At 39.5% G+C, this 14,826-nt stretch overlaps 1 protein-coding gene across 16 annotated transcripts in view; it reads left to right on the top strand.

Moving 5' to 3' along the window:
• MAGI1 (membrane associated guanylate kinase, WW and PDZ domain containing 1) overlaps positions 1-14,826 on the top strand; it is a 643,266-nt gene that overhangs the window by 523,460 nt on the left and 104,980 nt on the right. For all 16 annotated transcript variants that reach the window (XM_040454512.1, XM_040454513.1, XM_040454515.1 and 13 more), the window contains exons 4-5: positions 3,807-4,013; positions 12,471-12,672. In XM_040454512.1, coding sequence (XP_040310446.1) covers positions 3,807-4,013; positions 12,471-12,672 — 409 coding nt within the window. The remainder of the gene's footprint in view (positions 1-3,806; positions 4,014-12,470; positions 12,673-14,826) is intronic.

Below are 14,826 nucleotides of genomic sequence, written 5' to 3' on the forward strand. Positions count from 1 at the left end.
AAAGTTCGCAATCAACAAGGAAAATAAATGCTGGCGAGATCTAATTACACCATCTCCCATTTATAACCCCTTATAGTTTATAGGGTACCTTCCAGCAAGTTAAATAATTTGACCTTCACGATCATCCTATGAGGTCGCTAGGCCTGGGGCTGTCATTTATGTCTTAGAGAGGAAGTATTAAACTGAGTGTAAAAAACTTGCCAAGGTTGTTTGGTCTCTGGCACATTTTGCCTGAGTAAAGGAATAGTACCCAGTTGTCATGTCCCAAGCACTCCAGATACACTGTCTCGTTAACCCTTCCAACATGGTGGAATGAGCTCACTTTTTAACAAAAAATTTTGTTTTTACATTTATTTATTTTTGAGACACAGAGAAACAGAGCACACGTGGGGAGGGGTAGAGAGAGAAGGAGACAGAATCCAAAGCAGGCTCCAGGCTCCAAACTGTCAGCACAGAGCCCGACACGGGGTTCGAACCCACAAACCATGAGATCATGACCTGAGCCAAAGTCGGATGCCCAACCAACTGAGCCACCCAGGCGCCCCAGGAATGAGCTCATTTTAATGATTAGAAACAAACTATCAACACTTAAGTAGTGTTTATTGAGTGTCAGTGTAGTAGCAGACTTTCATGTGGGTTAAAGACTTTTAATGGACCATCTTATTTTATCCTCAAAACAGGTGCTCTCGATACAAACGAGGTATTTTTAGAACCCTAATTTTACAGAAGGGGACGATGAGGGGTTGTTTCTGTTTTTGTTTTTGTTTTTGTTTTTGTTTTTGTTTTTTAATGGCTAAACGCCTAGGATCACAGAGTCAGTCAGTGGTGAAGCAAGGATTTGAAGGCAAAACTGTCTCTTTACCACTTTGGTGGGCCGCATACTTTTCACGCCTATACCTCAGATTAACCTGAATGAGATGACTGACCCGAGACACTTTGTCTTCTATGACGGTAACTGCATGTGGTTCAGCATAATAATATGTACTTTCTTTGTGTCCAGTATTAATTTTCAGAAACAGGAAACAACTGTGAATAAATGGATTATTTGGGGAGTTTATCATTGCTTTGAAATAATTTAAGAAAGACTCTGCACTTGAAAACTTGGGAAAATCCACACCTGTTTGTCAAATTTAGGTAGAACTTTTCTTTTCCCAACATTTATTTTTGTCATTAACTGAAGATGTCTAAGTTTTCATTGATTTTTTTTTTTTAATGACAACAGCTTCCTGAATGTTGATTTGGTTTCATGACACTGGAAATGAATGATCATGTTTGTAAAATTATAATTATAAAATTATGAATAAAGGGACCCATCCCTTGGTCACATCTTTGAGTGGAAGAGTCTTATATAGACTTTGGTCTTTAACTTCTAACTCAAACATGAACATGATGCTTAGTGTAATAGTGATCAGAAGGAATTAGAATTAAATTCAGTAAACCTTTGTCTATTTTTTGTTCCCTGTGAAGATAATCTTTTAAATCGTGAGCTGTTTTACTTACCTGCCTCATTAATAGTCTTCAGATTGTGAAAAAGTCAGCACTGTGGTCTCCTTTCAACTTCAGCAAAAGGGTGGGAGGTCCTTAGATGTAACCTCTGTAGAAATGCAGAAGAGGCCTTGGTTCATACATGTGCTTCACCCTTGCCCACGTGTTAGCGGTTATATTCAGTTTCTGTACCTTTAACTTGGACACCTGACAAGTTTTTTTGAAGAAATTGATAGTATCATCTTCCGTGAAAGAACTATAATGATTCAGTTGAGTAAAAGCCTCCAGAATGTGCTTTTTAGGTTTCTCTCTTGAAGGATACCAGAGAGATGCCCACTAGTCTCCTGCACCTTTTAACTTGTGTGTTGAGAGTTCCCCGCTGACACCCAGTCTTACACCACTGTCAAAGAAAGTGGGTGTGTATATTCGTAAGTGTCGTGGTTCAAAAAGGATTTTAAAGAAATAATGTTAATAAACAAGAAATTTTAATTATAAAATAAGGTTCAATGGAAGCCACTTCTTGACCATCTGTGTGTCTCATGCAGAAGAGCATATTACTGTCGCCTTTTGCTTTTGTGCGTTTGTAGTAAAATGTGTATTTTATGTAATTATGTATGGAAGCTAGGCAGCGGGCTGAGTCCTTGGGAAGAAACAGTGTATACAGGGTTTGTTATTATTTATAAATTCTACTTTATGAAGCATGGAATTACAAACATTGCTTAGGATTTATTGAAAGACTCAGTATAATTTACCTTCCTGGCCTTCCTGTAAAAGACGTGAGGTGGTGAATGGATTAGTGGCATTCTAATGCTAACGTTTTTTTTTTATCATGTAGTCACTGCGTATTATTGATTAGAAGCTGCATTTTTCAAACTTCGGCGATTCATGAATCACCTTTATGATTTTGTCTACATCTGAACATAATATCTATTACTTGTTTGGAATATTCTTTAAAATAACTTATTTTTAATTTAAGTTTTCAAAAGGAATCATTGCCACTACTATTATTTATTCGGTTAATTAATTTTTATTAGATATAGCTATCTTTTTTTTCTTTTTTTGAGTTTATGTATTTTGAGAGAGGGAGAGAGAAAGAATCCAAAGCAGGCTCCACATTGTTAGTGCAGAGCCTGATGTGGGGCTTGAACCCACAAACCGTGAAATCATGACCGGAGCTGAAACTAAGTGTGAGATACTTAACCAGCTGAGCCACCCAGGCACCCCTATAGCTAGCTGCCTTTTTAAAATTAAAGTCAGTTTTAAAAAGTATTGCTTTTTCGCTTAATTTTAAAAGTCACCTTTATATTACTACCATAACTTAGGAGCTAGACTTTTTTTTAGTCCACATTAAAAATATACACACGTATTAAAATTAAAAAATGTAAAAATCCATCCAGATATTGCTCAAAATCACTGAGCCAAACATTGAGGAAAAGTGGCTAAACGCGAAATGGACAGTTACTGAGAGTGGCCATCGTGCCTTCATTGACACAGTTTTCTCTTAGAACTTGGCAAGGGTTCACTCCCACCCCACATGACCCTGAGAGTCAAGTCTGCCATTCAGTTAAAGAGGTGCCACGTGGTATTCACTGTCCTCCTTTTAAAAAAAATTTTTTTTCAACGTTTATTTATTTTTGGGACAGAGAGAGAGCATGAACGGGCGAGGGGCAGAGAGAGAGGGAGACACAGAATCGGAAACAGGCTCCAGGCTCCGAGCCATCCGCCCAGAGCCCGACGCGGGGCTCGAACTCACGGACCGCGAGATGGTGACCTGGCTGAAGTCGGACGCTTAACCGACTGCGCCACCCAGGCGCCCCAGTCCTCCTTTTTAAATAATGCCCTGGTTCCCTCTTAAGGAGTCTCCTTATTAAGGGAAAGTGACCTTGACTTTGTAGGCCTGTAAGGGTGCTGGCAATAATGAATTTTTTATTTTCTGTGAGGCAAGGTCTAAATCGGATTCAGCATAATGCTGGCGCATGTATGTAAAAAGGTGACCAACTGAATTTCAAATGCACTGAGGATGAAGTTCTGCTATTCAGTACAGCCGCCTTTGTTTTTAGCCCTAGTAGTAGCTACTTTGCAACTAAACAATGCAGCTTTCCTCCTGGCTTCTGAAATCACCATGTCTAGCTGGGGGGGGGAACGACTTCTTTCGTAACCTATTCCAGAAATGAAATACAGTTTGTTCTGGCTTTCTATTTAAAAAAAAAAAAAAAAAAAAATTTTTTTTTTTTTAATGTGCTGAGAGATTTGGATGTGAAGTCTCGAAAAAAACAAAGTATTCTTTCTAAAACATGCAAATGTGTCTCTCCATCACCTAGGAAACTATTATGGGACACCCAAACCTCCTAGCCAGCCAGTCAGTGGGAAAGTGATCACGACGGATGCCTTGCAAAGCCTTCAGTCTGGCTCCAAGCAGTCGACCCCAAAGCGAACCAAGTCCTACAATGATATGCAAAATGCTGGCATAGTCCACACGGAGAATGAAGAGGAGGATGACGTTCCTGAAATGAACAGTAGCTTTACAGGTAAAGACCAGACGACCTTCCCCCTCGATGGACTCGGGGGAAGGGGCGGTGGGAGGCATGTGTAGACAGTGATGAGAAGGTGTCTGTTCTCAGGAAGAATTCAGAAGGGCTGACAAAATTCTATCTCTGACCATGCAAGGTTTGGAGACGAGATGACTTTTCCTTGGTCCATTTTTCATGCTTCTTTGCAAGACCATTTTAACATCACCCAAATATCTTAAAGGGGCTAGAATGAAATGTCTGTAGAAGGGAATCTAGAATATTCAGCATTATTTCCTTCTCTTCAAAACAATAGGTCTTAAGAATATTTGTATTTTGTTCATTTATTTCTTGGCCTTGACACTATTCCATAATTACGACTGATTGCTTATAAAGACAAATAAGATAATTTGTTTACCGGTTTAATATTCATTGATGCTGATAGGCTAATAGCAACCTTTTCTCTCATACTTTGCAAGTACAGATTCCATTGGAACTCTATAATGTATTCAGTTAGCTTATGCCAATTTTTCTGTCCGCCCCCAAATGGAGAAACATGGAAAGATAATAAATACTCGTTTCTGTCTTGCATATGCATTCTATATTATATAACATATATTACTCATTGCGTTGTACATTTATATGTACATTCAAGGCTATGTACCCCCAAGCTTAGACACATTGTATTTTATGAGGGGATCTTCAAGGACAAGGCCTCTAGGTAAGACTAGACTGGTTGGGGAGCACCCACTTCCTGGGGGCACCATTCACAGAGGCTATGGTGTTTATTTCTCGGGTTAGTGTAGTGACCAAGAATGGATCACAAATGTTTTTCACTTTATGGAGGTTTGACTTTATACAGTAACTCAGGATGGAGCAACTGCACAAGGCGTGAGTCACTCCCGTTTATAATATTGTGACTTTGAAGAACACCTTGTTTCTTTTGTTCTTTCTGTACTTAAAAAGTAATTTCTTCGATATTTTAGAGTATAGCTATGGAGCAGTTATCTATCTGCAGCATATGAGGTGTTTCTCTCTCTTGGTGACCTTTCTTGACATCATCACACTACAGTCCTTACTTGAGTAGACTCCTTCCCAATAATGGGGAAATTAGTTAAACTCCATATTTTCCTTCTCGTGTTTGCAAATCTAATAGAATATTTAAGAAAATGTGTTTGTTCAATGCTTTCTACAGCCTATATAGGCCTCTTTGACGTTTTCTTTTTTTTTATTAATTTGTTTTCTTTTTTATTTTTTTTAATTTACATCCAAATTAGTTAGCATCTAGTGCAACAATGATTTCCCAGGAATAGATTCCTTAGTGCCCCTTACCCATTTAGCCCATCTCCCTCCCACAACCCCTCCAGTAACCCTCTGTTTGTTCTCCATATTTGTGAGTCTCTTCTTTGTCCCCCTCCCTGTTTTTATATTATTTTTGTTTCCCTTCCCTTATGTTCATCTGTCTTGTCTCTTAAAGTCCTCATATGAGTGAAGTCATATGAATTTTGTCTTTCTCTGACTGACTAATTTCACTTAGTGTAGTACCCTCCAGTTCCATCCATGTAGGTGCAAATGGCAAGATTTCATTCTTTTTGATTGCCGAGTAATACTCCATAGTATATATACACGACATCTTCTTTATCCATTCACCCATCGATGGACATTTGGGCTCTTTCCATACTTTGGCTATTGTTGATAGTGCTGCTGTAAACATGGGGGTGCGTGTGTCCCTTCGAAACAACACACCTGTATCCCTTGGATAAATACCTAGTAGTGCCATTGCTGGGTCGTAGGGTAGTTCTATTTTTAGTTTTTTGAGGAACCTCCATACTGTTTTCTAGAGTGGCTGCACCCGCTTGCATTCCCATGACGTTTTCTCATTAAGCTCAGAAGACTGAAATTCTTCAAAATGACAATTAAACAATTTTTGATGGCTTTATTGTCACACCAGTAACCCAATCCTTCTGCAAGAAGCATTAGATAAAGAAGAGACCTAATTTGTTATCCTGGTTTCTTGGTTCTCAGTAGTTGTCTTACTATGAACGTAATTTCTAACTTTCCTCATCTGTAAAATGGTTAAGGTTAAATTATATCTAAGTTCCCCCTTCTAGCTCTAAGATTTTGAGTCCACAAAAATTTTCATTTTCCAATTAGAATGGATTAGGCCAGGGGCTGACCTACTATTGTTCCAGCTAGGAGAAATTTGCCATCTTTTATTACATAGGCATTTATTTAAATCAGTTCCTTTCATTTACGTAGAAATATCTGATTCATATTTAGTAGTCCTTGCTGATATGAAAGCCAGTTTTGGAAAAAAGTTAAAATATTTCTTTTTAAAAGTAGCTAACATTATAATGTCTTGATCTTTCAACAAATAAGGATAGCACATCATGACGTAACCCAAAACATGTTTCCAGGCACAGAAAGAAGACCTGGGGAGTGATATGCAGTGAAACACTCCTGCTAGGTGGAAGACGGTCCCCAGGAGACATGAGTGTCCTTGTCTCTCCTCTATTTATTAAGTAATTTCTTGGTATAAAGCAAGAACAAAGTAGGAATTGTTGACAGTTTGGTTTTAATGCACTTCCTATGTCTAACTACTAGGAACCTTTGTCTCTTAGAAAACATGCCTCAGAAATTCTGACTCCATTCAATCTTCGCTTGAAATCCTGGCATCAAAGAAAAACTTTTGGGTCCAGGTCATCATTGCTGTATTCAGTCTGATCATTCATTCCGTGCGCACACACACACAAAAGCCAAGTGACACTTGAACGTCTTCTGCAGCTTCCTGTCCTAACCCCCAGAAAGCTGGTAGGATGCATAGAGAAGTGATGTTCAGATGTACATGTGATGGGTATCCTCAGTGTGTTGAGTAAATGCCTCTCACTTACCGAGCTGTAACTGTGACAGCTGACAGCCTGTCATACCCTAACTCATATAAATTCTTTCAAATAATTGACACTGTGTGTATCTCTGTGTCTATGATATGTGTATCAAACTAGCTATGTCAAAGCATTTTGCTCTCTGAACCACTTTAAGTAGCAATCCACCAGCCACTTGGAGCACAGAGTGACAGTAACATAATGAGGTCTTGGCTCTGGGTTGCGAGAGTTGTGATAAAGGAATGAGTGTCATATCCAAATACGGAAACGCTATGGAGCTATTAAAAATATTGACCAGGATATTTTTAATTCACATGCTGTTGTTATTATCTTAGCAGATTTCTGCTCTGTGGCTTTGGAAAGAGGCACACAATGTCTAAATAGTATGCCTAAGTGATATTGGGAATGTCTGCAGGCAAAGGCAGGAAATACATGGTCAGAAGCATCCTGGGGAGGTGGCCACAATCCCTGCCACCGTCTGTGACGGAGGCAGGAGCTGAGCAGTGAACAGTCACCCCAGATACTCCCCACAGTACTGACTGTTGAACACAAAGCATTCTTCTACAAACCGTGCCCAAACTATGGACCTGAAGGAGCCCTTGAAAATGAACGCTACGTGTGCTTCATGAAGGTAGAGTTATGAGCCAAGCACACACATTTATACAAATAAATTTTTTAAAGCGCATTTGTTGAAGTACTTTGTTTCGTACAGCTTGGAAAATATGTAACAAGCCACCACAACTAAAAAGTAGCTAGTTCATCCATTAACCTCCTCTAAGAGACATCAAGATATTTAATTGTGTTTTGAAGCCTTTTTTTTTCTCCCAACAGCCCCCCTGTTATTGAACATGAGGTTGCTGATGCTTCTTTTCCATTAGTAGGCAATGATAAAACATTGCTTTGGACTGTCAAGAGATAATATTACTCTAAGAGCTAATGTTTCTCCATTGCTATGTGGCAGGCATTTTGCTAAGCTCTTTACCCATATGCTAGAGAGGTCTAATAGCTTGTCCAAGTTCACAAAACCAGTGAGTGTCAAACCTGTCATTTCAAGCTGACTCCAGAGCCTACATGCTCATCCAGTGTGCTATTTGTGTTTGAATCAGGTTTATTAGTTATGTACCCAGTCAAGGATGCACATAATCTCAAAGTACATAATGCAATATAGGCTCCGGAAGTGTATTTTTGACCTGAGTTTATATTCTCAAAGTTACCCTCAAAAGCCCCCAAGTATGTGTATGTGTATGTTAAATGTTTGGAAGCTTCCTATTTACTATGAATGAAAAAGTTATCGATGTTATTTATGGTTTACAAGTCCTTTTCACATGTATCCTATAAACCACCTGGAAATCTCTAGAGATAAGCAACATAGGTATTACCTCCCCCATTTTGCAGATGAGATCACCAAGGAAAAGTGCATGTTCCCTAACTCTAGACAGTGGGAGAACCGGGCTTCCTCGTTGCCCATCCAGTCTGTGTTCCAACAGTCCCTTCTACCTATCCCGTTGGGATCCATTGGCAACCTTTCATAAGAGAGTGACAGCAATGCTCCTAAATGTTCGGTGAATCCATTGAAAGATGTTCTGAAATCAGAGCACATGTCAAGGTCAAAGCCATGATTAGGACTATTAATTTTTAAGTCTGTACTTTTTTCCAGCCTCTCATTTTTGGACTTTGCATTTTCTTTAAGAGAATGAGATTGTTTGAGGTTCTGTTGAACTGGAAAGAAGACACAGAAAGCCAAACACGTCAAGTTGCTCACATTAAACATCTGTAGCTTTGTTTTTGTTCACCAATTAGATGGGAGGAATCCTTTGACAGTATGAAGTCATCATCATGTGCACTTTAAATATCTTACAATTTTGTCACTATACCTCGGTGAAGCTGAAATATTTTTAATAAAAAATATCGATGGCTTTTTGTATGTCAGTCATACCTCAATCAAGCATGTGTTTAAAGAAGACATGTACAATATACAAAATGAAAAATATTTGGATACTTTACAATAAGGTCTAGTTGCTAGAGGAATTTTAATTTTTCTTTAGGAAATTATAGTTGCTTAGATATTTTGCCAGTGAGCTAACATTCCATTCCCAGAGTCAAGGTTTTGGAACACTGGCAGGACTTTGTTTTTTACATAAATTACATTGAGAGTTTAACCGAATCCTTTAATGTTTATGTCCAGCCTGTTGCCACTACCCCCTTTTTTTGTTACATCCAGCTTCTATTCAAATGGGTCGATTAAAATTCTTACATAAAATTATTGAATGTCATCCATTGCCCTAGGACTTCTCTAGCCCTTAAATACCATGTTAAAAGATGATCACTGACTTTGGACATTTGCGTTTCTAGTAGCTGGTCCCAGTCCCTGAGGACCCGTCAGGCCCACACTGAGTGGCAGGCCCTTTGGCAGGCATTTTACGTGTCCTCAGTCCTTCAGGTCTTCTGGCTTGTGCATTTTGTTTTCACTTCACAGTTGAGGAATCAGTTGCTCAGAAAGGCAGTCCGTCTGTTCTGAAGTCACACAGCTAGAAACGGGCAAACTCTGTGATCTGGACTGTGGTCTGATGTCACATCCATCCTGAGGGCCCAAGCTGACCTGAAGACAAAGGTTAATCATAATAACTTTGATGAAGAAACTGATGATGATAGCAGCTAATAAATACTGTTAGCTGTATCCTACACACTGTACTGGCTGCTTTACTAAATTCATGCATTCCTCCCCACAACCCAGTGAGGTTGGTACCATTATCCCCATTTTATAGATGAGGAAACCAGGGCTTTCAGAGGTTAAGTGTGTTGCCCAAATTAGCAAAAGGTGAGGCCAGGATTCAAAGTTAGGCAGTCTGGCTTCTAAGTCAGTGCTTGTAATGAGTATTTGTTCTCTTCTCTTTCTGTTTTTGTTGTTTTTCTTTTCTTTTTCTTTCTTCTTTTTTTTCTTTTTTTTTTTTTTTTTGCTTGTACCATATTGCTTCACTATTTTTTTTAAAAGGAATTGCGATTGAAGTATTGGGAACGTTTTGCATAAAAATACAGATTTCCACCTTCGCTTTAAAAAACAGATCTGGAGGGGCTACCTGGGTAGCTCATCTGACTTCTGCTCTGGTCATGATCTCGTGAGTTCAAGCCCCGTGTCGGGCTCTGTGCTGACAGCTCAGAGCCTGGAGCCTGTTTCAGATTCTATGTCTCCCTCTCTCTCTCTGCCCCTCCACCACTCATGCTCTGTCTCTGTCTCTGTCTCTCTCTCAAAAATAAATAAACATAAAAAAAAAATCTGGAAATACTGAGTCCACTCTTCCTCAGGACGCTGACATGGCACACAGAATTCCTTGCCCCCATCAGAAAGGCTGAACCCTCTGCAATGCTCCATCTAGACATGTTATTTGTGCCTTGGCTGGCACTGCAGACATAGGAGTTTGGACTCTGGCCCATCGGCAGCAAGACAGAACCCCTCCCAGAAGGTGAAAGTTCTAGTGAGTCTTTTGAGAGCTCTTTATCTCTGTCCTCCAAGTATGATTCTTGTCTCTGAATCTCCATCACTGGGTGGTTTAAAAATGCATATTTTGGAACGATCCCCCAAGTCTATTCTCTATAGTAGGGAGTCAGAATCTACACTTTCACCATCTTTCTGGGTGATTGCTATGTACACGTCCATGCAGGAAGTGTACATTCTAAAAATACCAGAAAAGGGGCACCTGGGTGGCTCAGTCGGTTGGGAGTCCGACTTCGGCTCAGGTCATGATCTCGCGGTCCGTGAGTTTGAGCCCTGCGTCAGGCTCTGTGCTGACAGCTCGGGGCCTGGAGTTGCTTCGGATTCTGTCTCCCTCTCTCTCTACCCCTCCCCTGCTCACATTCTGTCTCTCTCTCTCTCGAAAATAAAAACATAAAAATACCAAAAATGAATATACGTTGGCTCCTAGAGACTTAAGGGCTACTCTTTTAAATCCTGCCAAGTTTCGAATTTATTTTCTTTCGATTTGTAATTTCAAATTGTTTCTTCCCTGTTGGCTTCATTTCCTTTTTTCTCCTTAAAAATTCTAGTTCTTTTATTAACCTGCACTGATGGATACAAATTGTGAAACCAACTCAAATTGGCTTAAGCAAGAATGTAGAGGATCAAGCAACTGAAGAGGCCAGCAGTACATGGCATCAGTGGCTCAGGCAGGAATATTAGGCAGCTCTTTCATTTCTGCTGTCTGCTTTGTAGACTTAATTCTAAGTCAGGTCTTGCCAACCTGTGTCGAGATGGCCACGAGCACCTGCAGCATGAGAATCCGTCAGCTTAATAATTTCAGCATCCAGAAGATAATTCCAGCAAACACTTGTATGCCTGACATTCATTTGCTTTGGATCAGGCACCTGACCCAATAAGAAAGGCAAGAGTGATAGCCCTGTGACTTGGGCATACCACATGAGCTAGGTGTGGGTTTAAGTCAGTCCCCACCTGGACTACAAGGACTTTGATGGGTTGGATTTCCAAAGGGAAGTCTGAGAGCTGGTTCTAGAGAAAGAGGGTAGAGATGAATTGCAGGGAAAGACCACAGGCGTTCTCCTCAGTGGTGGCAGATTTTTGGTGGAAGCGGTTGTTTAATAGGCTCCATGTGCCCTCCATCCAACTTCTGAATTAGCTTCATTCTCTTGTGCATCATTGGGAGCGAGTCATGAGAGAAAGATTTGAAAACGGCCTTTCATTATTCCTCAGTCTGCTTTCAGAAATCATAAGTGTCTACAGGAGAATTACTGTGGGAGGTGGAAAATAACCACAACTCCTGATTCTTAACGTTTTAAAACCCCGTGGAGACTGACGTTTAACATCCTCATAAAAATTCAGCCAGCATGTCAGCAGCGCCATTTGTAGATACGTTGATGACATCATCTCTTGATGTTTCCAGTTAATAAGAAGGCAAGGAGATTCATGTACTTCGAGTCTTCTTTTAAAACCCAAGTCAAATTAGTCCACCCACATGATACTGTTCTGGGGGTAACTGTCTTGTTTTTTGCAAGAACATTCCCTTACTTTTCCAAAAGAAGCTAGAATCTGACTCACTGGGATAGCTGTGTCTATGCTCTCAAGTTTTATATACTTGCCAGCTTGATGTGTCGGTTTTTGATCTTTGCCACCGTCTACCAAAAATGTTCTGAATAATTGTTACAAAAATGGAGAATGATGCCACCCTATCTGTGTTTTCTTCTTGCTGTCCAAGGCCTGCTGAGTCATGAAACCAGTTGACACCTAGGAGTGAGAGTGTGGCTCAGTCTGTGTTTCGATGCCCCTATTGGTATAAGAGACATTAGGGTTTTAGTTCTGAATTTGTTTCTTCTTTGGCATTTCCAAGGTTTTGAGCAGTGTTATTTGAGCATGTCTTTCTCTTCTTTCTTTTTAAGTGCGATAAATGCGGTCTGTCATTTTGATGTTTTCTATTAAGAGAACTTCCGTCTAAATAAAACAATAGAGTTGATGGCCAGCAGTTGGGAAAGAGAGAGGGCTTTTAAGAATATAGATGCAGACAGTAGTGAACACCTGCTTTGAGGTATGATTGATGAATTTTTCTCTCTCTGTCTCTCTCTCTCTCCTCCTCTCTCTGCAATTTGACAGCCGATTCCGGTGCCCAGGAAGAGCACACTCTCCAAGAAACAGCGTTACCGCCTGTGAATAGTAGCATCGTCGCTGCTCCCATCACGGACGCTTCTCAGAAGTTCCCTCAATACCTACCTCTTTGTGCAGAGGATAATTTAGGTCCTCTACCCGAGAACTGGGAGATGGCGTACACCGAAAATGGAGAAGTCTATTTTATAGAGTAAAGTATACTCTTCATCCTCTCTGAAGCTGTCCCTTTATGTCGTCACTCTTCCTTCTCGCCCCCTAGTGGCTACGGTTGTAAATTACATCTGAAGGGACTGATTTTGCGCTGATGGTTTTCTTTCATATAGTTTCACAGGCTTTGTGCCAAAAAGCAATCAGCACAGCCTCCCAATCACTGAGTCTGAGGATCTCGAAGAAGCTTAAGTTAATAATTTCCCTCAAGAGTGAAACAACCATATTCTGGTGTATATATAAATTAGGGCATAATATATAAAGAACATATGGAGCCATTCAGTAAATTCTTTGGTTACTTTTTTTTAATTGGGTTGCAAGGGCTTTAGGGTTTTTGTTGTTGTTTTTTTTTCAGTTGCGTTTTAAGAGTTCTTCATACATTCTGAACACAATTCCTTTAACATTTTTGTGGTTTGTGAACATTTTTTCCAAGTCTGACTTTTTATTGTCTTGACTGTGTCTTTTGAAGAGCCCCAAGTTCTTAATTTTGAGGAAGTCTGATTTATCAATGTTTTTCTTTTGTGGGCTGTGCTTTTAGTGTGCTGGCTGAGAAGTTTTTGCCTAAATCAAAGTTATAAAGCTGTCGTTGTCTGCCATCTTTGTTTTAGAAGTTTTATTGCTTACATTTTCCACTTAGGTGTATGATCCATTCTAAGTTGATTTTTTTTTTTTTTTTTTACACGGTGCAATTACATGGATTGAAATTTGAGAATATGGTAGCCTCCCTCCCCCAGTCCCTACTCTGTGGTCTCACGTGGCACAGTTTTAGTCACTCATGGTCAACTGTGCTCTGGAAACAGATGATCCTCCTGACACATTGTCAGAAGGTCACTAGTGGCCTCATGCTACGTCACAGTGCTTATGTCACTCTCCTCATTTCATCTCATCACATAGGCATTTTATCATCTCACGTCATCACAAGAAGAAGGGTGAGTACAGTGCAATAATATACTTTGAGAGAGAGAGGCCACATTCACATAAATTTTATTATAAGATATTGTTATAATTGTTCTTTTTTATTAGCTATTGTTAATTTCTTACTGTGCCTAATTTAATAAATTAAACCTCACCATAGGTATGTATGTATAGGAGAAAACATAGTATATTTAGGGTTTGGTACTATATATAAATCTACAGTTTTAGTCATCCGCTGGAGATCTTACAACTTAGCTTCTGTGAATAAAGGGTGGATTACACTACATAGATGTGAAAAATCTTTCAAAATTATAAAACTTACATATATCTATGTGTGTATACATATGCATATACATATATACATATATATATATATGTGTGTATATGTATATATGTATATATAAGATATTACTAAAAGTTAAACATCTAAGGGGAGCCTGGGTGGCTCAGTCAGTTAAGTGTCGAACTTTGGCTCAGGTCATGATCTCGCACTTTGTGGGTTCAAGCCCCGTGTTGGGCTCTGTGCTAACAGCTCAGAGCCTGGAGCCTGCTTGGATTCTGTGTCTCCTACTCTCTCTGCTCCTCCCCTGCTCATACTCTGTCTCTCTTTGTCTCTCAATAATAAATCAACTTTTAAAAAAATGTTTTTAAAATTAAGCATTTAATAAGTAGTTTACTAAAAATGGAAAAATATACAAACAATTGAAATTATTCTAAGAATCTCAGGTAATAGCATTTTTTCTCCAATAATAGTCATCTTTTTAAAATTTGTTTTAAAATTTTTTTTAATGTGTTTTTATTTTTGAGAGAGAGAGAGACAGACTGTGAATGGAGGAGGGGCAAAGAAAGAGTGAGACACAGAATGCAAAGTAGTCTCCAGGCTCTGAGCTGTCAGCACAGAGTCTGACGTGGGGCTCGAACTCACAAACCGTGAGGTCCTGACCTGAGCCAAAATCAGACGCTTAACTAACTGAGCTGCTCAGGGGCCCCACTAAATTTGTTTTTTAATGTTTATTTAATGCGATCAGCACAGAGCCTGACACGGAGCTTGATGTCATGAATCATGAGATCATGACCTGAGTCGAAATCAAGAGTGAGACACTTAACCAAATGAGCCATCTGTGTGCCACAATAATACTCAGTTTTTAAAATGCTACACTTTGGCTCTATTATTAAGATTCTCTGTTAAGATTTACCATGGTTTATATACCACTAAAAAAAA

This window comes from Herpailurus yagouaroundi, unplaced genomic scaffold, assembly GCF_014898765.1.
Source record: "Herpailurus yagouaroundi ecotype Mexico unplaced genomic scaffold, PumYag 213, whole genome shotgun sequence".
NCBI classification, from domain to species: Eukaryota; Metazoa; Chordata; class Mammalia; order Carnivora; family Felidae; genus Herpailurus; species Herpailurus yagouaroundi.